The 22,625-nt window shown below is 35.2% G+C and overlaps 1 protein-coding gene and 1 pseudogene across 3 annotated transcripts in view; both read right to left on the bottom strand.

The window, feature by feature from the left end:
- Positions 1–1,867: 1,867 nt before the first annotated feature.
- The window catches only part of SEC24A (SEC24 homolog A, COPII coat complex component), a 52,915-nt gene continuing 32,157 nt past the window's right edge, over positions 1,868–22,625 (bottom strand). The window contains exons 14-23 of one of the 2 annotated variants that reach the window (XM_081035155.1): positions 22,081–22,201; positions 21,599–21,757; positions 19,690–19,863; positions 14,191–14,301; positions 12,506–12,681; positions 10,307–10,444; positions 8,405–8,509; positions 7,997–8,089; positions 5,585–5,688; positions 1,868–4,830 (exon numbers count right to left, since the gene is read on the bottom strand). In XM_081035155.1, coding sequence (XP_080891281.1) covers positions 4,716–4,830; positions 5,585–5,688; positions 7,997–8,089; positions 8,405–8,509; positions 10,307–10,444; positions 12,506–12,681; positions 14,191–14,301; positions 19,690–19,863; positions 21,599–21,757; positions 22,081–22,201 — 1,296 coding nt within the window. In that variant the 3' untranslated portion in view covers positions 1,868–4,715. The remainder of the gene's footprint in view (positions 4,831–5,584; positions 5,689–7,996; positions 8,090–8,404; positions 8,510–10,306; positions 10,445–12,505; positions 12,682–14,190; positions 14,302–19,689; positions 19,864–21,598; positions 21,758–22,080; positions 22,202–22,625) is intronic. The other variant, XR_013992358.1, reaches the window with a different exon arrangement.
- LOC308491474 (small ribosomal subunit protein uS8-like) lies at positions 5,031–5,424 on the bottom strand (annotated as a pseudogene). Its single transcript has one exon. The product of its transcript is annotated as a small ribosomal subunit protein uS8-like (transcript).

The following is a 22,625-nucleotide window of genomic DNA, read 5'->3' as shown; positions in this document are numbered from 1 at the left end:
TCTCAGTCTAGTTGTGTAGGACACCTGCTGCTCCAGCGGCAGCACTCAGGAGCCCGGGGCAGCACACGCAAGCCTCCAACTACTCACAGCACCCCAGCTCCAGGGAGAGCTGTTGTTCACAATCTTAGCTGTAGGGGCTGGCCCGGTGGCTCAGGTGGTTAGAGCTCCGTGCTCCTAACTCCGAAGGCTGCCGGTTCGATTCCCACATGGGCCAGCGGGCTCTCAACCACAAGGTTGCCAGTGCAACTCCTCGAGTCCCACAAGGGATGGTGGGCTGCGACCCCTGCAACTAAGATTGAACACGGCATCTTGAGCTGAGCTGCAGCTGAACTCCCGGGTGGCTCAGTTGGTTGGAGTGCGTCCTCTCAACCACAAGGTTGCCAGTTCGATTCCTTGACTCTGGCAAGGGATGGTGGCTGTGCCCCCTGCAACTAGAAAAACGGCAACTGGACCTGGAGCTGAGCTGCGCCCTCCACAACTAAGACTGAAAGGACAACAACTTGAAGCTGAACAGTACCCTCCACAACTAAGATTGAAAGGACAACAACTTAACTTGGAAAAAAGCCCTGGAAGTACACTGTTCCCCAATAAAGTCCTGTTCCCCTTCCCCAATAAAATCTTTAAAAAAAAACAAAAAAAACAATCTTAGCTGTAGAGGGCGCATCTCACTGGCCCAAGTGGGAATCGAACTGGCGACCTCGGAGTTTGGCGTTCCGCACTCCAACCACCTGTGCCACCCGACCAGCCCCAGAAATAATTTTATAAAAGTTTTAATACATTATTAAACAAACAGGAAGAAATGAATAAAAAATGGATATAAAAAACCAGTCTTGGAAGTGACAAATAGTTATGCATGAATAAAATTCAATAGATAAAATTGAATTTTAATCTGCAAATAGTCACAAGAGGAATTAGTGAAAACATACATCTAATAGGAATTGCAAGAGTGAAAAAAAATAGAGGGAATGACAGAGAAGCAAATATTTTTAAAGAAAATTGCTTTATATGTCATTTATACCTCAACTTAAAAATAAAATCTAATACAGTAAACAACACAAAAGAGAGAAATTAGATTTAGAAGAAACAAAAACTTCTATATTGCTTTAGACCGAATTGTGTCCCCAAATTTATACACTGAAGTTCTAACCCCTGGAGACAGGGCTTTCAGGAGATAATTAAAGCTAGATGGGTCATAAGGGTGGGGACCTAATCTGATGTGATTGGTGGCCTTTACAGGGAGAGAGAGAGAGATTACTCTCTCACCATATGCCTGCAACAAGGAAAGCCCAGGTAGGACATAAGGAGGAGACAGAGGTCCATAATCCAAGAAGTGGGCTCTCGCAGAACTTGGAGAAAATAAATTTCTTTCATTAAGCCAAAAAAAATTAAAAAAAATAAAATAAACAATTTAAAAATATATAAAGTAGCTAAGAATTTTCCAGAATTGGAGATAGAAAAGGATATTTGGATTAAAGTGTGCTCTGAAAAACATGCAGGATGAACAATAAGCTCAGAGTAGAAAAACTATAGAATATTAAGGATAAAAGAAAAATCTTAAAAGCTAACAGATAATCTTCAAATAAACAATTAGAAGGACAGTAGGCATCTTATCAGTAGTAAAGGGGTCCAGAAGACAATGGAGTAGTATTGTAAATATATTTGGGATAAAAAAACTCAATCTAGAATTTTAAACCTAGCTATCAGGAGTGAGCATCAAGAATTCAGTTTATAACCTCCCAGAAACTGACTTAGATTTAAATATAAAGCACCTTCAGCAATAGTTTTCCACTGACTATTTGGATGCACAACATAGCACTACTCAGTGATTGGCAAGTTATTCATATCAATTTAAATAACTAGTCACTATATGTAAGCTCTTTCAATTAATTTTATTGAATAGCCAAATTGATAAATTAGCATAGTTCAAATGATTATTTGCATGGGTTACAAATGACATTTTTTTTACAGGAATAAAACAGTGAAAACTACAAACTGTAAAAAGGAAGACAAATCTTGTCTCTAACATTTCAGAGAAGCAAGATTTAACACAGCACATTGAAGATCAATACATATTTGAATTTGAGAACAAGAATTCCATGTTACAATATTATACACTACTTTACAAAATTAAAATTTCTATATAAGGATTATATTTGTCATAGTTAACAAAATCTTGAAATCACATTTGGTGGTCCCCTAGATAATAGCTGTTACGCATTTTGATTAGAAGAAATAAATCTTTTATTCTAATTGAAACATAGACATAAATTAAAACAGTGAAATATATGCAAACTAAAATAAATGGTACAGCTTGAGTGAATATTAATATGTCAGACTTACAGAAATGTTATTTTAAAAATCCTAGAAATTAGAAAAATAGAGTACTTTTTATGGTAGAACTGCCATGCTCAGATTTAAATACCAAGATTGCCCTTATCTGTTACTTAAGTAGTTGTAGATCTGTAGAAAATTCAAAGATCTTTCATAATTTACAACTACAATAAAAAAAATATGGCATAGTGTAAATATTAGTTGCTTTCCATAAAAAAGTAACACAAGATGAAATAGCAGGTAGTGCTCTATTGCAAAAAAAAAAAAATCAAACTAAAAAACACACTCAATATTGCAAAAAATAATTGCTTAATATCAGTATCCCCAAAAGGTTCATTCATTCCCTCATTATCCAGAGAACAAATATTGTGAAACCTAACTAAAGTTATGTTTTTTATGACCTGGCTATTATAAAATTATTCTGGATTGCACATGTTACACGATTATCTAAAATAATTTTTTAAAGTCAATTTTTGAAAGTAAATTTGTGAAATCTACTAACAAAGCATGTAGTAATAACAAGAGTCATACCCACTTAGGGATGAAGTGAGGCACAAGGAAGAGTATTGTCCCAAGAAGCACACTTTTCCCTCTGGAAGATTCTTTAGTACTATTAAGAACGGACCTACAAATATCAACATTTAAAATTCACATTAAGAAGAGAATTTTAATTTTTTAAGAAACATCAGTGCATAATAACGACTGTTTCTTTAAAAGAAGGGAAAATACAAATTTATTTTGATTTGCTACTCTTTGAAAATAGCTTCCTAATAAATGAAGCAGCTTTCAAGAATATTTCTAGTTTAATGTACCATTTGCATACTGAAAATAAACCTTAACACTGCTTAAGGGAGATGATATTTTTATAAAACACAATTATTCTGATCCAGATGACAGACAGTAGTATATATTCTAGTGGGACCTGCTTCTTCCCTATCCCAAAACAACTCAGTTACAGTCAGCTCATACTGATGTAAACCTGAAAGTTATTATTTCATTGGTGATCATATGAGACCAAGATTGTAAACACATTTTTCTAACCCATTAAAACAAACAATAATCTTTTCATCAAGTATTACACATGAACATCTTTTACTTTAAGAAGTTCATACAAGACAATATGAATCTGTGAATACTGGGCCAAACTCTTATTAAAGATACTCTATCACAGCACTTTAAATATACAGATGTATAATTTACCTATTTGTAAACAAAAGTCACTTAATGGTTTTGACTATATTTCTCTGGCTGAATCAAAAAAGCAGTCTCTTGAGCGTGTTCAGAAATCAAGTTTCTCTCATAACTTCAATATGCTGGATTTATGTAATCTTAATATCCATCAAATCAAACAGCAGCATTCATGCTTTAATAAGTTTTAATATCCAAGAATAAACCTCTTATGAGTGGCTTTCTATTTAAAGTCCTTAGAAAAATGTTACTGATGCATTTGAGACAGCATTTAAGAAAACTTTAAATTTCTTTCATTCACCCTCAATTCACTAATATAACACTTTTATTACATATCACAGAGCAGAAATGTACCAAACAAAACCCACTTAAAGGATCAAGATAACCAGTTTCTCATCTCCCTATTATCATTGCTACTCCCAACATATTTAATGAAGATAGCTCAGATTCTTTTCACTGCAGAATAAGATAGCGTGTCCAAGTCTTTTGCAGTCAAATCAGAAAACAACTTCATTACAGTTTTCACTTCAAATTAAGGTGACTTTGTTCTTCAAGTATAGAGAATACTGACAGATTTTTAAAGCTTAACTGTATTATTCCATGTTCTTCTCAAACTAGACTAGAGTTAGTTTACTCTAGTTTTGGTTAACATGATGATCATTTTTCTTCCTTAAATAAGGAAAAAAAAGGTATGGGGGATGGATTCTAGTTTTTCTATATACTATTTACTTCTAAAATTTTTTGATTTTAGAAAGATCATCATTAATGGATTTTTAACTTCCCTGCAACATTTGTCTTGTGAGGTTTTAAATGTAGCAGCCAAAAATTCAGAAAAAAATGAGAAATATACATTTGGAACACGGAAGTCTTTATTTTACAAAATGTACTTTGCCTCTGCAATATTGTCTCATCTTATTTCAATCCATAACTCAAACATAATTGGCAGCAAAGGAAAAAAGGTATCCGATCATATGTAGATATATTTTGATTTGAAAAATAACAGTATTTCAGAGTTGCATGTTTGAGTCTCTGCTGTGGTCCTTTATTTGCGACAGTTTGTTGAAATCACAGTGAGAACATATAATCAACATGTCAGTCCACAAACCTAATAGAAAAGGAAGGTATTATACATTCTCAGGTGTTCTGCATTATCGTGACTTTACTTAGAAATAACCGAGTCGAATATCTTCATTTGTTCATTTATTGACTTGCTGTTGTATATGCAAGAGGAATTCATAATATGATAATGCAGATTCTGTTCTGTCTTCTACCATGTTTTGAAGAAAGTTTACTTTCATTGGACTCTCATCCCTTAGGAATAAAAGAAAAATATTTATGTACATTAGATAAAATGTAATAAACAGTGGATTTGTCACAAGGTTTTTGACACACTTTTTATTAATAACAATGCAAAGTATAATTTAGTACTGTTTGAAAATTCTTCTTTTTCTATATCCTTTTTAAAAACTTTTTCTATTAAGGCATTTTATTTGCATGTATGTATTATATCCCTAGAAAAAGAATCCCAGAATTTTCTCTCCTATGTATTTTCATCTTGCTTCTTCATGGTCCATGATGCCAGCTGAGGTTGTCAGTAAAATGAAACCCAAATTGACGGGACGGGAGCAGGTTGTCTGCCATTTTTCTAGATCTCTGAGTTGCACATAAAATCTGGAGCTGATCATTCCACACTTGTTTAACCTGCCCATGAGGTTCACAACAATTTTTCCAGCTCTGTGATCATCAATGATTTCAAAATCGCCAATGTAACCATGTTTCATCATCCCAGTTAGAAACCAGACGATGACCTTGGAGCACAGGCCTAATAAGAACCTGGCATTTATCTCTCTTCTCGGCATTGTTGGTGCTCTTGAGAGCATCAGCCAGGACATTCATGCGCACCATTATGGCAGCATGGAAAAATGGCAGAAAGAGCTTTTCACCCCCCTATATTATTCTAAAGGGTTTGCTTACATAATAGGTGACATATATCTATGACTCAAAATGGGTTCTTGCAAGACCAAACAAACTGTTTCACTATTAGCAAATGAAAAATTCAACTTACCTTATGACATAAAGTATTGGGAAAAATGGTCTCTGCTCTCTAAGCCAAGAGATGAAAGCTATTGTTCTGGCAGATTCTGGTGTATCAAGTTCCGGAAGGTCTGTCTATTAAACAAAAACCGGCAATATCCAACTTACTCTAATCAAATAGCTAACGTATCATCTATAGGGATTCTCAAACTTTATCATGTACAATAGTCCCCCCTTATCCATGGGAGATACATTCCAAGACTCCCCAGTTAATGCCTGAAACGGTGGATAGTACCAAACCCTACATATACTATGTTTTTTTCTATACATACACAGTTTTCACTTAATGGAAACACTTTATGGCTTCTTTTCGGCATATCCAAACTGCCAGCCTCACCACTCTTGAGTTTTGGGCCACTATCAATGGGCTACTTGAACACAAGCACTCTGATATCCCAATAGTCAATCTGCTAATTGAAACAGCTACTAAGTGACTAATGGGCACGTAGCATATATACAGCATGGATACACTGGAAAAGGGATGATTTACATCCCGGGCAATGGAGTGGGATGGCGCAGGATTTCATCACACTACTCAGAATAGCACACTATTTAAAACTTATAAATTGTTTATTCCTGGAATTTTCTATTTACTATTTTCAGGCCATAGTTGACTGTGGGTAACTGAAACTACAGAGAGCGAAACCACAGGTAAGGGGGTATTAGTGTAGATGAATCACCTGGGGATCTTGCTGAATTTCAGATATTGATTTAGGAGGTCTGGGGAGGGACCTGAGATTCTGCATACCACAATTTTCTAGGAAGGGGTGGGCAAACTTCTTAAAGGGACAGAAAGTAAATACTTTAGGCTTGCAGGTCATTTAGTTGCAACTACTCAATTCTGTTGTTGTTCCACTGAAGTAGACAGATAATACATAAGTGAATGTACCTGGCTATGTTCCAATAAAACTTTATTTACAAAAACAGGTGGCAGGCCGGCTTGAGCATAATTTGCTGGGCCCTGATCTAGAAGAACATCCTAACTCTTTATTTTATTATGACATTTAGAATTAACTGATTCATTCAGGCAGTTGTTACAAATATGACAATTTCTTATTTCCTCTTTACTTAAAATGTCTAGTCATTCAGACCAGTAGTTTTACTCAAAGCCTGAAAGCTAGTGCTAAGCCTAGCTATAATCCTGACATGTATGTCTTCTAAATACAAGAATCTCCTAATGACATTTATGAATGGAGTTAAACCCACAAGTAAAATTCAAAACTGTGCAAATGCTATATACTTTAACAAATGCTTTCTCGTGGATTATTTCAAGTGTTCCTCCATAAGCAACAGCATTCTTATTTTATAAATGAGGTAGTTAGTTACTTGTCCAAGGTCACAGAACTAGTGATAGAGAGTCCATTATTACTTTCTTCAATAATCAACAGGAACCAACTGACGCTGATTACAAATCATTTGCTTATGTGGCAATTAGTTAGTTCTTATTCCAAAGCAGAAGTTAAAAGGACAATCAAATCACGTGCCAAAAACACCAAAGACAAAAACAAGAAAAGCCACAACGCTATTGCCAATTACAGCAAGGTATTTTCTTTTTTGTTTTTTTTGCCATCAACAAAATTCACTAATTTCTCCGTAAAATAGTGTACTGTCACAGACACATAAGAACACATAAGTTATCAGGGTGATCACTGCATAAGTTATATAAATGTCTAATCACTACAATGTATACCTGAAACTAATACAATGTTGTATGTCAACTCTAATTGAAAAAACTAAAAAAAGAACAGATTAATCAATGATGCAAAATAACCTAAAAAACGCCTTTAAAACATAAAATGAGTATTTTCGATAAGAAGAGAAACAATCTATGGGAACATTTTCTTTTTTGGAAAAACTTTTAGTATTATGCTACGATTTCAAAATGGGCTATGCATGTTGTGGGGACAGAGCCAGGAGTGCAGTTTCCAGGCTCTCGGCCTCACATAGAAAGGTGCTGGCTCAGGTAGTAAATGGCCATCGACTGTGATTGGATGGCCATCAGCTGTGGCTAGTTGGCCGTCAGCGCTAACTAGTGAGCCATTGGCCACTAATATGATTGCCGTGGCTACACTAGCAGAAAATGAGGGCCAGCAAGAAGATGGTGGCTGAGCTAGCAAGAGCGGATTGCAATTAGCATGGCGCGTTGCAGATCATGTGGCCCCTGCCTCCTGTGTCTCCAGCCCAGCTGCCAGCGAGACTACAGTGGTATGACTCCCCTACCTATGGCTCCATGGGTGTTCCTTTTTGGTCTCACCATGTCCTGCGTTCTTGTGTGGGGAGTGGGACCAGAGACCCTGCATGACATCCTGCATGGCACATGATTTTGCCACATTTGAAATGTCCTTTTAAGTCTACTACAATCATTATAATTAGATAGTCTTACCATAGTGTGTGGAATTAATGCATAGTTTTGAACTCCTAGAACTCGACTGAGGAAATTCTGTCCACAATTTTTTCCGACCCAAAGCATCAGTACCTGCAGATAGGAAGAAAATTATTTTGAGATGTAGCACAGAGTGACCCGTTGACTCACCTTTACCACTGAGTATGTTTCAAAAGCTCAAAATGATAAGCAAGTTTAGTGAGACTGTAGAGCCTTCAACTGAACGAATAATAACTACTATTTACCAAGATGAGATGTTTTACGCTTGGTATAAAAGGAAGCTATGGAGGGAGAAGGTGGCTAAGACAAAAATGTACAGATTAAATAGCACATAATCCGCTCAGGAAGACAGCTCCTAGGGGATGAAGGTGTAGTAGTAGTATGCAGGGGTTCAGTCAGACGACTCACAGAGCCTGCATCCATGAGGAAAGCTCCATCCCTGCTCAGCTTCTCCACTGAAAGCTGAAGAATAGGCGGCTGAGGTATGGTGCGATCATTGATGTTGAGAGCCCCCTGAAATTAAGCCAAAGATCACAACTTTTAGATGCAAGTAATATGGAATCACAATTTTTAAAAAAATTATCATAATTATTCATATTTAAATATAAAACAGATGAAGAAATACCACTTATCTAAACAAAGTCACTGTAAATCCCAATAAAGACAAATTAACTTCTGATCTTAACTATTATTTTGAAAATGAGTACAAAAAATGCAATCAATACCTACATAACCCGAACAGACATTAGTGAGATCCCAATAAAGTCTGGAATTTAGTTAATAATAATGGATGAATGCATGGGTTGGGTCATGTACACATCCTGAGGGAGGAATAAAAGCCTAATACAAATGAGACTTTTGTATCAAATCTCCAATTTGGCATTTATTTATTAAACCCAGAAATTGACTATAATACTATTATCTGAAAACACACACACACACCTTTAAGTACTCATTAACTATTCATATTTGACCAAAAATAAATTTAAGTACTTAAGTTAGATACTTAATTAAACCTTATCTGAGAGAGGAAGTAAATAAAATATAGACCTACCAAGGGGTATTCACCCTCCAGGATGAGGCTTTGGCTCTATCTGAGACTATTAATCAGAGTACCTTAAGACGTTTGGCCTTACGATAAGTGGGAAGCAGGAGAGAGACTATAAACCAAATATTTGAAATGTCTCCTAGAGGTTTTCTGCTGTGAACTAAGAAAAGAGAGCCTTGTCTTTCTCTGGTGGTAAAGAAAGGAAGCTACCAGTGGCTCTATTTTCTAATCTTGCAAAGAAGCCTGATTTAAAAGAACGAGGCAATGCAGAGTCTGAATCTGAGCTAGACCTGAGTCAAGCTCTACCCTAGCCTTTTCTGTGGTTTGTTTTTGAGTGACTTATCAGACTTACCAGTCCCCTTTTCTTCCTAAGCTTACTTGTAACCAAAAGAGTCTTGATAAATACACACTGATATTTATCAGTAATACACACAAGCTAATAGTGCTTGTCTTTGGATGTAAATATTACAAGTGATTTCTTTTTCTTCTTCTTTCTAGTGGTTTCCATATTATAGCTATATAATATGTTACATTTATATTTTTATGTTAATTTGCCGTTTTTTAATTTGAGAAAAAGGTAGGCTTACTTAGTTAAACTTGTCAAACACAAGGTTAATCAGGATTGAGTTATTATTTCTGTAATACAAACCAATAATGTTCTCAACAGTTTTCATTTGCTAAAAATTACCTCAAATTTCACAGGCAATTTCTCCTTTACATATATGCAAGACATGTTAAATTATTTAAACTTTGAAAGGTTTTTAACCAAAATATTACTTCCAACATATATATCCTAACTTGATCACAATTTAAAAAAGAAAGATTACAATTTAAAATTTTTGTGCTGGGACTTTAACTCAGGTAAATTTACTATTGAGGGCAAATAAGGTTACAACTTCGATAACTATTTTTTCTTTAATTCAAGAACACTGTTACACACTGACCTGAGGTGTTTAGATGTAATTTAACTCTCAGGATTCTCCTTTCAGATCAATTTGTTTAAATGTATAAATCATAAGTTGCTGTGGTCAATTTAACAATCTCTAACTAAATGACTTAGATCTGCTCTAGAGATTTGTCTCAGGCAACTTAAATAAAGGCACTATTTTCAGAAGCTTCCCACCAAAATTTCTTTTTACCAATTTAGCAAAGCAATAAAATAAAAAGCTTTAAAAAACAAATCTTTCTTGATTTCTACAATGGACTCAATATAATTAGGCTTAAAACCTTCAAATAAAAGCTGCAAAATGAATCAATCTTACCTCATCTGAGAGATTGTCAACTCTATACAAATTGGGATGAGTTGTGAGCATAAGGTAAACCAAGGGCTGGTTTTTCACTTGACACATAGCAAAAATGCGTTCATCTAGACGTGCATTTGTCCCAGTCTGGAATGATTTCTGTAACAAAAAACCACCCCCCCCCCATCCAGAAAAAAAGTGGTATTTAACAAATACATATAAAACTTTGCAAATATCAGTCATTAAAAGAATATCTTCAGACAGAATTAGCAAATTTACTGTCAATTTTTCTTTAAAAAGTTATCTTTTAAGAAGTCACACATATCTACTAAATTGTGACTCTCTCCCCACCTAAAAGTCTTGAGAAACTAATTACCTAACCATGGCAAAGTCATTTGATCTCTCTGGTATCTGTTTCCCTATCAGTGAAATAGATCTAAACACTCTATCTACCACGTAGTGATAGTGATGTAAAAACAAACGCCATCACAAGAAGAATAAAGTTATGTTGCAGATGACAAACTAAATATACAGATGAAGAAGTGTTCTATAAATACTGGGTGATAATTATGGCGATTAACTATCCTTGTTTCTCCCACAGAGATATTAAGCAATGTAACAAAGCTTACATGTCAACCAGGGAAAATAAAACAAATGAGGACAACTACTTTGCAGAATAGCATTAATAAGTAATTGTGAGTTTTAACTGGTATATTAGTTTCATGGAGAATAATGAAGTTTTGAGGTAAGGTTTTAGGCAACTCAATTAATGGAAAAGAATAGAAAAAGGCAAAGATAACAGTAATGAAATTATGCCTTAAAACAAGTGCATTGACTATAAGTAAAGGGAGATTAGAAAAGGCTCTTAAGATATTTCAAATCGGTATGTGGACATTCACTAAGAAAGATGAAAGAGTACTATGGGAAATGGAAGAAGGGAAGTTCCATTTATTCACTCAAAAAATATTTACTAAGTGCCTGTTATGTACTAGGAACTGTTCTAGGTGCTAGGACAAAGTGGTGAAGGAAAAAGATAAAAATCCTGCCCTCATGGACAAAAATCCTAGTAAGAGAGAAGTAAATAATAAAATATGTGGTATGTCAGTGTTAAGTGCTATGGAGAAAAATAAAGGAGGGAAGAGAGATAAAGAATGTCAGGATTGGGTGGGATGAGAGTGTTACATATTAAATGGGGAGATCAGGGAAGGTAGGCCCCAGTGAAAGGACATTTAAGGAAATACCTTAAGAGAGAAGAACTCAGATTTTTAAATGTTAAAATTTAAATATTTATGCAATCTCTGTGCATTTCCATTATATTCAGAAGTAGAAATACATAATTTGACTTAAAGAATCTAGAAGTAGATTCAAAAGCCATTCCTAACAGTGTAGCAGGTTCCCCTTCTCACCTGGAGACAACATACACCAGGGGATTGACCAGGAGTACAGAAAAGCATAAAATGACAAGATCCAGAGCAGTGCTTGATCAATTATAGAATCTGGGAAGATTCTCCAGGTGATTTATTAACATGAGCTTTTGTATAAAATTTTACAAGGGAAGGTTACCCTAAGTCAACAAGCTTGGACATTATATTCTAGACATTGGAAAAATAAGTTTCCTTTCTTTTTTAGGGAGTCAAAGGTAGAGGCAATGGGTAGGGCAAAGGGAGACAAATAAATAATATGTATCAAATGAAAAACTCTATAAATAGTTGCATAAAGAGCTACAGGACCATAGAAGGAAAGGAAATTGCCAGAGAGACAACATTTAAGCTCAAAGACAAGGATAAGAAAATGCAATGCAGGCCATAGAAACAGGCAGACAGGTATAAGAAGATGTATCTAAGATTAAGAAGTAGAATGTGGCTGAAATATTGTTGGGAGCAGGGAAAACAACCAAAAGAAGAGTCTCATGTGTGACTTCTTACTCTAGCAACAAACTATAAAGTTCTTGTTTGGGAAAACTGGAAAACTAATTATCATTTCCCTCTTTGATAACAGAACTGAATTCTAAGTGAACATCTCTTACAAAGTACATGCTTCAAATAACTATTTTGTAACTTTTGGTTACAAATCCTTTCAAGATTCCAGTAGGAGTTTTGGTCCTTGCCCTCAGAAAACGTAGCTGGCATAAAGTTATATATACAATGTTTAGGGGTTTCCAGAATAAAAATTTTGGCTTTTGACATTTTCACTGTTAGTTTCTGGTTTTGATTCTCTTACCTGTTTAAGGAGAGCCAACACAAAGAGTGGAAAAAGCCTCAAAGAAAAAGGAACCATGAGTCCAGGCTGGTGGTTACTTAGGACTGAAGAACGATAAGCTGAAAGGGAGTCTATGATGGCGTTCACTAAGGCGTCCCGAGCATCGCTCAGACTGGCAATCACAGACCTGTCAACAGCTAACAGAGATGGGGGGAGAGACACAGAAAAATAAGACAGAAGTTTAACTACCCCACTGTTAAGAATAGAAAAAATAAGATTTTTAATTATAGAAGTTCTCTCTCCAATTTGTTACATACGCAAGGAGCCAAACAAACATAGCAGTTAAAGGCACATATTTTGGAGAATTGAACCAACCTCTGTTGAAATGCTGCTCTATTATTTCCTAGCTGTATGACAATTTGGCAAGTAATTTAATATTCATAAGCCTTAGTTTCCTTATCTATAAAATGCAAAAACTATTTCATCGAATAAGATGTTATTAATTATAATCCACCATTTTATTTTGTATACCACTGAGAAAGGAAAACTGCAATTAAATATACATGCTTTCTTAACACTAAGAATTTTTATCGTATATTTATTGAAAGAGCTCTTAGAGAACTATTTAGATGATTTTCATTGTCTGTCATACCACTGTTTATATGCATTCTGCATACTCAAAAGATTTTTTTCACTACAACTAAATTCAATTCATGTAATACCAAAAATACACTCAATGAAGTGATGTTATTAACTTGTAGTTTGAAAAGTACATATGTACAAATCTGCACATAGTCAAGAAAGCATGAAGACCACTGTTATCTGCTCAACAGTAACTCTAGGATTTCATCAATTTAAAACATCCTGATTTTAAAGATTTTGATACAATGTGCATATTGGGATCAACCAAACTTAAACGAGTGAAGCAAATTGTTAAAAACTCCACCTTACTGCCTGATATATAGCTGTTGTTGATGTCAATAATAAAGATAATAATAAGCATACTATTACCAAAAAGTATTAGTTCAATAAAAAGTAAAGATAGTGACCTTAAAGTTTCTTCAGTCACAATCTTTAACTTTTAACAACATACGAGACTAATGTGGGATTTGACCTTTTCCCAGGCTCCATTAGAAAAAATTTCCCCAGTAAGAAGTTCAAGAAAATAGGTAAATATTCCAATTATAAGCATATTTGAGTTTGAAGCAAATGGACCCACTGGTAGTCTTCCCTGAGGGAGAAAAGGAGCAATAACCAAAATGATGTATAGGAGAAGGGACCAACAACAACAACAAAAAGATTCAAGAAGGCAACTATATCTGAGATGGAAACAAAGACATGAAGATATTAGTAAATTTTCTGTTAGCCCATGTGATCTGACCAAGGCTGCAAACTTACATAAACTGGTTTTCAATCCCAAATTCTATGACTCCAAGTTTAATGATCTTTACAGTACACTGTCTCTTATAATCCAAGTTACATAGCTGATAAAAAAAACCTATTAACCACTAATATTAAACATTAAGTAAAATATGGTTATTTAAGTCCATAGTAGTCAGATTATGAGACAGAAAGCTGTTTAGTGGTTGCCTTCTAAGGTCAATGAGGAAAGAAGGAGGGAGTGGGCTGTAATTGTTAATGAGGTTCTTTCGGGGGTCATAGAAATCTTCTAAAATTAGATTAAAATAGATGATAACAATTCTTACCCATATTGGCCAATAACCCTGAAATTGCTTGAACATCAGCTCCAAGAAAGACTTCATTCAGAGTTGAAACTACTGGCAAACACAAAGTATGAACACGAATTCTTCTTTCACCTTTGAGGAAAACACACAAATTATAGTAAGAGACAACGATATAAAAAAAGTTTATATTAAAATCACTTGGAAGAATGACTTCTTTTCATTTCAGAACCAAATAGGGTTACATAATAAGTAGAGATAGTATCAGAACTTTAATGTGAAAACTCTAAAGTTTGATTTCTTTAATTTTTTTACTAAAAAATTCTTTATGTTCAATTTATTACTGAAAAGACAGCAGGAATTATATTCAAATGATGGTAACATGCTAGCTTTTTATAAATCTCTTTTCTGAACTTTCTTTTTACTCTGTTTTGTAATAAAAAATTTGAGTATATATATATATATATATATATATATATAAAGACAACACTACTCCAACATATTTTCTAGAGTCTGTTCTGATATTAAAAGTCCAGGGAAACCTTATATTTTTTTCTTTAACCACATAAAATTATTTTAAAAGAGGTTGACTGATAGTCACAATATTTTCTCTTTGATAATTTACCCACAACAAAAATCAATACAAGAAACAAAACTGCAAACCTTTTGAGAACAATTAAATATGAAACATCCTGTAAACCTTTTAAAATTTTCTGATCAGCAAAACCCTGAACACCAAAGAACAAGTTAAAAAAAAGATCATACCCACACTAAAACCTGTACTGACACATAAAGACTAATAAAAGTGTACATATGAAGAGCTTATACAAATTACTTTTAAAGCAAAAAATTAATGTCTGCAAAAAAGGGTAATATTGTTTAGAGCTTCAATTCTAGATAAAAACATTGTCAACTAAAAGAAGAGATGGGTGGGGTGAAATAACTTCATGAAGGGGGTGGAATCACTTCATGGATTATATAAATGCGGAAGGACTGTGTTGTACATCTGAAACTAATATAAAATAATATTGAATGTCAACTATAATTAGACAGATAGATAGACAGACAGATAGATAGACAGACATACAGTTACAGGATGTAAAATAGAGCATAAGAAATATAGTCAATGGTATTATAATAGCCATGTACAATGTCAGAGGCGTAGTATACTTGAGGAGGTTATCACTTTGTGAGGGGTACAAATGTCTAATCCTTACATTGTTTTGTACACCTGAAACTAATAAAAAATGAAGAAAATAAGAGATACAATGTGTAGCCTATCACATTGACAACAACTACACCCATACAAAATTAGACACTAAAGTAAATAAAAAAGGGCAATTGATGGGACTATAAATTGGTAAAATCTTTCTGAATAGCAATCTGGCAATACCAAAATTTTTCTAAACAGTTCATCTCTACATCATTAATATTTCCAATTCTAGGGCTCAAAGGGATATTCTCAGAAATGACAAAGATTTGTGGGCATGAATAGAAATTATAATCACATTTTTCATTAAAACAACCTATACTTCTATCGGAAGTATATGAAGAGATATCCAACATTATAATAGTTATCAGGGAAACACAAACTAAAGCCAAAAGAGATTTCACTATACTTTATTAAATGGCTAAAAACAAAACAAAAACCTCAAACAAAACAACAAAACTAAACACTGAAAACAGCAAATGCTGATGAGGATGCAGAGCAGCTGGAACTCTCATATGCTGCTGGTGGGAATGCGAAACGGTACAGTCACTTGGGAAACAGTTTGGCAGGTTCTTAAAAAGTTAAATATATACTCACCATACAACCCAGCAATCTGTCTCCTAGGTATTTACCCAAGTGAAATGAAAACTTATGGTCACAAAATCGGTAAGTATATGTTTATAGGGGCTATACCATTTGAAATTGCCAAAAACTGGAAACCCAAATGGACTTCACCTGGGAAGTGAATAAAAAATCTGGGTAAAATGCAATACTACTTAGGAATAAAAGTAACAAACTACTGGTAGATGCAACAACATAGGTGAATCTCGAACACACTACGCTAAGTGAAAGAAAGCAGATACAAAGGCTACCTGCTCTATGACTCCATTTATATGATGACATTCTTGCAAAGGCAAAACCATAGGGTCAAGAAAACTGATCCACAGTTGCCAAGGGCTGGGGACGGGAGAGAGGGTAACTACAAAATCATGAGATTTTGGGGGTAATGGAACTGATTGTGATATCATGATTACAGTGGTGGTTATACAACACATTGTCACAACTTGTGAAACTGTACACTAAAATGGTAGATTTCACCATGTCAATTATATATTTTTTTAATATTAAGAAAAATCAATAAGCAGAAAAAGGACTGGGATGTTCTTTTGTCAAATAAAAATGGTATCCAGGGACAGAAATCTATTTTATTTTTATATTTATGGTGTAATATATTAATTATAATCACAATAAAAATATTTAACTTCTCAAATACTAAAGATTTTCATTCAAATGTCTTTATTACACGCTTTTTATAGATCTTGGAGGGGCTATAAAGGTGAGTAGACATACTGTATTTCCCCCAAAATAAGTCCAGGTCTTATATTAATTTTTGCTCCAAAAGACGCAGTAGGGCTTATTATCAGGCGATGTTTTATTTTTTCATGTACAACAATCTACATTTATTCATTTATTCATATATAAAAATCTACATTTATTCAAATACAGTCATGACATCTTCTTCTGGAACATGTTCATAACTCTCCAAACCCCGAATTCTGGCTTGAATTTCTTGTGACTCCATTTCCTGTAGAACCATTGGCCCCAATCTCTCATGTCCAGCAACAGAGCTCTCCTTAAATGAGCACTTCTTATCCATGTAGCCTGCTCGTAGTGCATTGGCAACACAGCTGTCAGTGATTTTATCCTATGAATCCTTCACCCAAGTCATGACCTCTTGCAGGCAGGGCTTCACAAAGTTTCCACGTTGATTTCTCTCCATTCTATTTTCAATGTAGTCACTGATTTCCATGCGCAAAGGGTCCTAGAATGGCTTGTTTATTGCAATATCACGAGTCAGGAGATAGGCAGTCATTCCTGCAGGAATCATTATTTGATCTATTCTTTTCTCTGCAAGGGAGTTCTTCATGTCTTTAGCACGGTGAGTGCTGGCTGAATCCCAAACCTGTTTGGCCACATTGCAAAACAAGTAGCAGCATTAAATCGACCCACTTCCTTATTAACTGCTTGGGTGCACCAGGCTTTTCCGGTTTCAAGAACATAAATGCCTGAAACACGCTCAACTTTATCTTTCTTGACCTTAGCGATGATTAGAGGTGGGGCTTTCTTTCCATCCAGACAAATTGCCAAAATACAGGTAACACATGCATTTTCGTAACCAGTGGAGGGAATGTAGATTGACGAGGCACCCCTCTGATCAATTGTCATTTGAGATCCTTGGCCCATAAACACTAGTTTCATCCATAGCAATCATGTTGGAAAGTTGGTATTTAGAAAAGTTGATGCCATCAACAAAGGACTTGAATGCAAGTGCATGTTTAATAACTTCAGTATCTTCCAGATTGAACAGTGCTGTCGATCTTAGATACAGTTTTTATCACTGAAGGAAGCCATCCAGCCAGTATTGTGATGCTTTGAATTCTTCTGGGGTATTTCTAACTGTGGTGTCATTGCAAGGGCAAATGCTTGAATATCAGCCCTGAGCACAACCAAAGCCTTTGCTCTTCTGTCAGCAATCCATTCACAGATGATGTCGTCTAGCTCAGGAAATAATAATGGTTGCCGACCCGATCCACATTTGCGCTTCTTAGCCTTTCCCTCGTTCACCCGTTGACTGAGGTTATTGTACTCTGCTCGCCATTTTCGAACCATTCAGAGATCCAACTTCTTCTCTTTGCAGAAAGCTGTAACATTCTTGTCCCAGGAGTCCTCCACGATTCCTTTCTTGTATTCAACGGAATAGCTCTTTTTTTTGCATTCATCTTGTATGGGGATCAAAATATTATTCCCTTTAAATCTACCATTAAATCAAGTGTTAACTGCAGACTTACGAGACAAGAGTGGCAACAAAAATGATGACAATTAAGAATGATGGTCCACACAAAAGCGACAAAAAATTGCAGGCACCAAAATTTAGAAAACGTTTATTTCACACGAGTGCATTAAGTACATCCGTTCCAACACACGACGTGTTGAATTATGAAGATTCATATCAGACACAACCATGTCCATTTGTTATCAAGTGTGCACATTATTCGTGTGTTGTGTCTGTACTCTGATTACTCCTACAGCAATAAGTCTCGAGTTCATCTGTTTACATAGGCATTTACCTCTTGTCCAAAGGCACCCACTTGGATATTTACAAATACTTAACTATAATTTATATTATCATTTATTTTAAGTATTAATGTCAATATTGTTTATTTATATTTAATTATATATTAATATTATTATTTTATAATTCAATAGATTCGTCCTGTGTTGCAACGGATGTACTAAATGTGTCCGTCTGACTGATGATCTTAATTGGGGCTTATTTTTGGGGTAAGGTTTGTATTATGAGCATCCTGAAAAATCATGCTAGCACTTATTTTCCAGCTAGGTCTTATTTTCGGGGAAATATGTTAGCACAGAAACACTCCCAAAACATTTTTAAGGAGGTAAACAGAGTTAGAAGGTGAGAGTGGTAAATTATTATTATTTCTTTAAGGAGGGCACAGCTCACAGTGGCCCACGCGGGGACTGAACCAGCAATCTTGGTGTTATTTTCGCCATGCTCTAACCAACTGAGCCAACTCGCCACCCCGAGAATGGTAAATTCAAAAATAATAATAATAATTAACCAGCTTTCACATCATCTTTAGGACAAAACATTACAAATAAAGTAGTAATAAACAAGTTACACTTTTAAAAAGTGTTTCCATTTGAGCTCCATTAAAACAAATCAAATTTCTCCCCTGTGAGACCTTTCCTGACTATCTTATCTTAAAAAACCATCCACCCAGCACTTCCTAAATCCTTTACCTGTTTTATATTTCTCCTTAAATAATATCACTATACAACATACTATTATTATTATTATTATTTTACTTATTTGTCCTCCTAATTTTCTCCCTTACTAGAATAAGCTCTACAAGGAAAAATATTTTTTAAATTAAGTTTTATTGACTGTTGTGTCATCAGAAAGTATTTAGTGCCTGACACTAAATAGGCTCTCAATAAATACCTGTTAAATAAAATGGTTAAGGAAAATAAATACCAAACATCTTCACTTTACCAAGAACAGCAAAAAGCTTTTCAGATTAGGAATGCTCTTTTGGCTTAATAGAAATGTGTAACTACCTCCAAATAAGAGAAAGTTTATCACAAGCGATAGAACATATGACCAAATCAGAAAACTTACCTTTGCTCCAACATTGTTCTTACAGTTCAAAATACTGTACTGTACACTTAAAAATTTGTTAATAGGGTAGATCGCATGTTATGCATTTTTTGCCACAATTAAAACAACTTACCTTTGCTGGATGTATACAAGAGAGCTGACTGAAAGGAAACCAACTGAGTGTCAGTAAGACTCTCTTCCACTGACATCTGTACTGCATACCCAGCATCTGGGTTTACATTGGGCAAAGACAGTAAATCTGTTGACCGAACAAAGAAGTTCCCATGGAAAGTATGAATGGAAAGACCTAGAAGAAAAAAATAAATCAAAATGATTTATATACACCTACGTATAGATATTTACATTTTACCCTTGTCACTTATCAGACTGGCAAAGAGTAAATTAAAAAGTTTAGTTGTGATATTGTGGTTTGTAATAAATATATGTATTTGATCTTTGCCCATTTCTGGCACAGAGCTTTTAAAACTCTTAGAATTTCCCAAGTAATGAGAGTGATACAGGTATCTTTTGCTATGCTAATGAGGTGACTTTTGGAAAGCACCTAGGTAACCTAAGGATGGGGGCTGGTTGCCAGAGGACCCAACTATGCGATTAGAAGGTTGGAACTTGCAGTCCAACCCCCGACCCCCACCTCAGGGAGGGGAGAGGGGCTAGAGGTTGAATCAATCACCAATAGTCAATAACTTAATCAATAATGACTATGTAATGAAGCCTCAATAAAAACCCATAAAGGATGGGGTTCAAAGAGTTTCTGGGTTGCTGAACACGTGAAGATGTGGGGAGGGTGAGGCACTCAGAGAGAACATGGAAGCTCTGAAAGCTCCGTGTCCTTTCCCTTCCCACAGACCGTGCCCTGTGCACCCACCTGGCTGTTCCTGAGTTATATCCTTTTATAATAAATCAGTAACCTATTAATAGTAAGTCAAATGCTTCTGAGTACTGTAAGCCCCTCCAGCAAATTAACAGAAAATATGGAGGGAGGTCATTGGACTCTCCCACCTACAGCCAGTCAGTCAGAAGCACAGGTAACAACCTGGCCTGGGAATTGGCTTCTGAAGTGTATGTGTCTGTTGGGGGCGGGGGGGGCCAAGGCAGTAGTTTTAGAGACTGAACACTTAACCCTTAATCTCTGGGATCTGATGCTATCTCCAGGTAGACAGTGTCAGAACTAATTGCTCGGTGGTGTGAGGAAAAGCAACCCACACACTGGAATTGGGAGCAGAATGGTATTAGATAATACACAGTATTTAGTGAGGGTGAGGGAGGGGTAATAGATTCTTCTTAAATGAAGGTGAGGATTCAAATTTTCAGAAACTTTTTTTTCTAAATGAATACTTACTTTGACCCTAGTAATTCCGCATCTAAGAATTTGTCCTACAGATACACTCATTCAAGTGCCAAATTGTATGTGCAAAAGAAATTAAGCAGTATTGTTTTTCTGTCATAACAGAAAAATAAGAAATATCCTCAATGCCAATCAGTAAGAAAATAACTAAATTGTGATTTGTACATTCTACTGAATACTAGTATTCATAGATCTTTAAGATTTGCTGAAAATATGTACAGCTATTTATGCTTATACACTGTACTATGTATTTTTCCATGGAGAGGTACGTAAGTATGTAAATGTATAGAAAAGCCAGGTGTACACACCAACGTGGTTACAGTGACTACATAAGGATGGAATGAAAGTGAAAGTATATGTAGACACAAGCTGATGATAGAGGGCTTTAGCTTTATCAGTAACACTAATTTTTACAAGAACAGATGCATGGTTTGCTTGTGAAATAACCAACTTTAAAACAGTAATCAGAAAAAAAAAAGATGCAGGTCTGTATGTACAAGAATAGAAAGGTATGGTTAAAAAGAAACCAGATGTAATCCGCATGGCTTTTCTTTGAAGACTAAAGTATGTGCTTACATGCGTGGGAAGGCTATTCAAGGGCATACGAGAGACTGAGGTGGAATTGGTGTCAAAGGCAACACTCACTCCCATCGAAATGCAAACACAAGCGTCCCACCTTTGGTGCATCGAATCCTCATGACGGCCTCAAAGCCAATCTTCCGAGTGAGGTATCTGTGCAGTTCCTTCTGTAACTTCTGTACTTGGACTGGGTTGTGCTGATGGTGGTAAGAGGGATAGTAGTAGACACTACCAGCCGAATACCGAGAAATACAACCTGCAACACAACACACACTCTTTTCAAATTCTGCCATTAACTACTATTACTGCACCAGCGTAACTGTAGGCATCTGAATCAATCTTTCTTTAACCTCCTGAGGTGTTGTCAAAAAAGAATGTTTCATTCCTTTAAATAGTATAGACATTTCTCTGTTATAAATGGTTAAAGTAGAAGACTGTAAGGTTTAGAATAGCCGAAACTGAGTGATTAACTCTCCCAAGGGTATAAAATTTCTTTCACTTTGTCCTCTATTTAGAATATCATTATGTAAATACCATTTTGATATTGATTTGAGAAAAATAGTCATTAGGAAAACTTACCCAATGAAGCCAAATCAGAATACTGTCCACTGAGAAGAAATAAGTCAACAGCTACCTGCTGACCAGAACAGTCCAAAGCTAATTTCTTATAGAAGTCAGTGGATGGTGTCAAGTGAATTTCCTATTAATAATAAAGTACAAAGGGAAAAATTTTTAAATCCTTTTCCTTTGTAATAGTTTTTGGGTTTTCAGTAAAAAACATGTACAGCTTATGAGTTTCACTTTTTCCTTATGTTTTACTTTTAAAAAATAAATCTGTTATACTACTTTCAATAACCTATTAAACACTTAGTATGCTGGAAACCGTTCTAAACAATTTATATGTAATATCTATTTACTCCTTTTAACTACCATAAGAGGTAGGTACTATCATTATTTTCACTTTGTAAATATAAGGAGACAGAGAGGCAAAGAAATTAAGGAACTATTCAAGCTCACACATCTAAAAAGCAGTGGAACTTAGGGAGACTGACTCTAGGACAGACACCATAATCATGATAGTACGGCCTCAATCTCGTAATTTTTAGAGAAATACACATCTCCAA

This window comes from Rhinolophus hipposideros (assembly GCF_964194185.1).
Source record: "Rhinolophus hipposideros genome assembly, chromosome: 23".
Classification (NCBI taxonomy): domain Eukaryota; kingdom Metazoa; phylum Chordata; class Mammalia; order Chiroptera; family Rhinolophidae; genus Rhinolophus; species Rhinolophus hipposideros.
The sequence above is the reverse complement of the archived record's forward strand: the minus strand, read 5'-3'. Positions and strand labels throughout refer to the sequence as shown.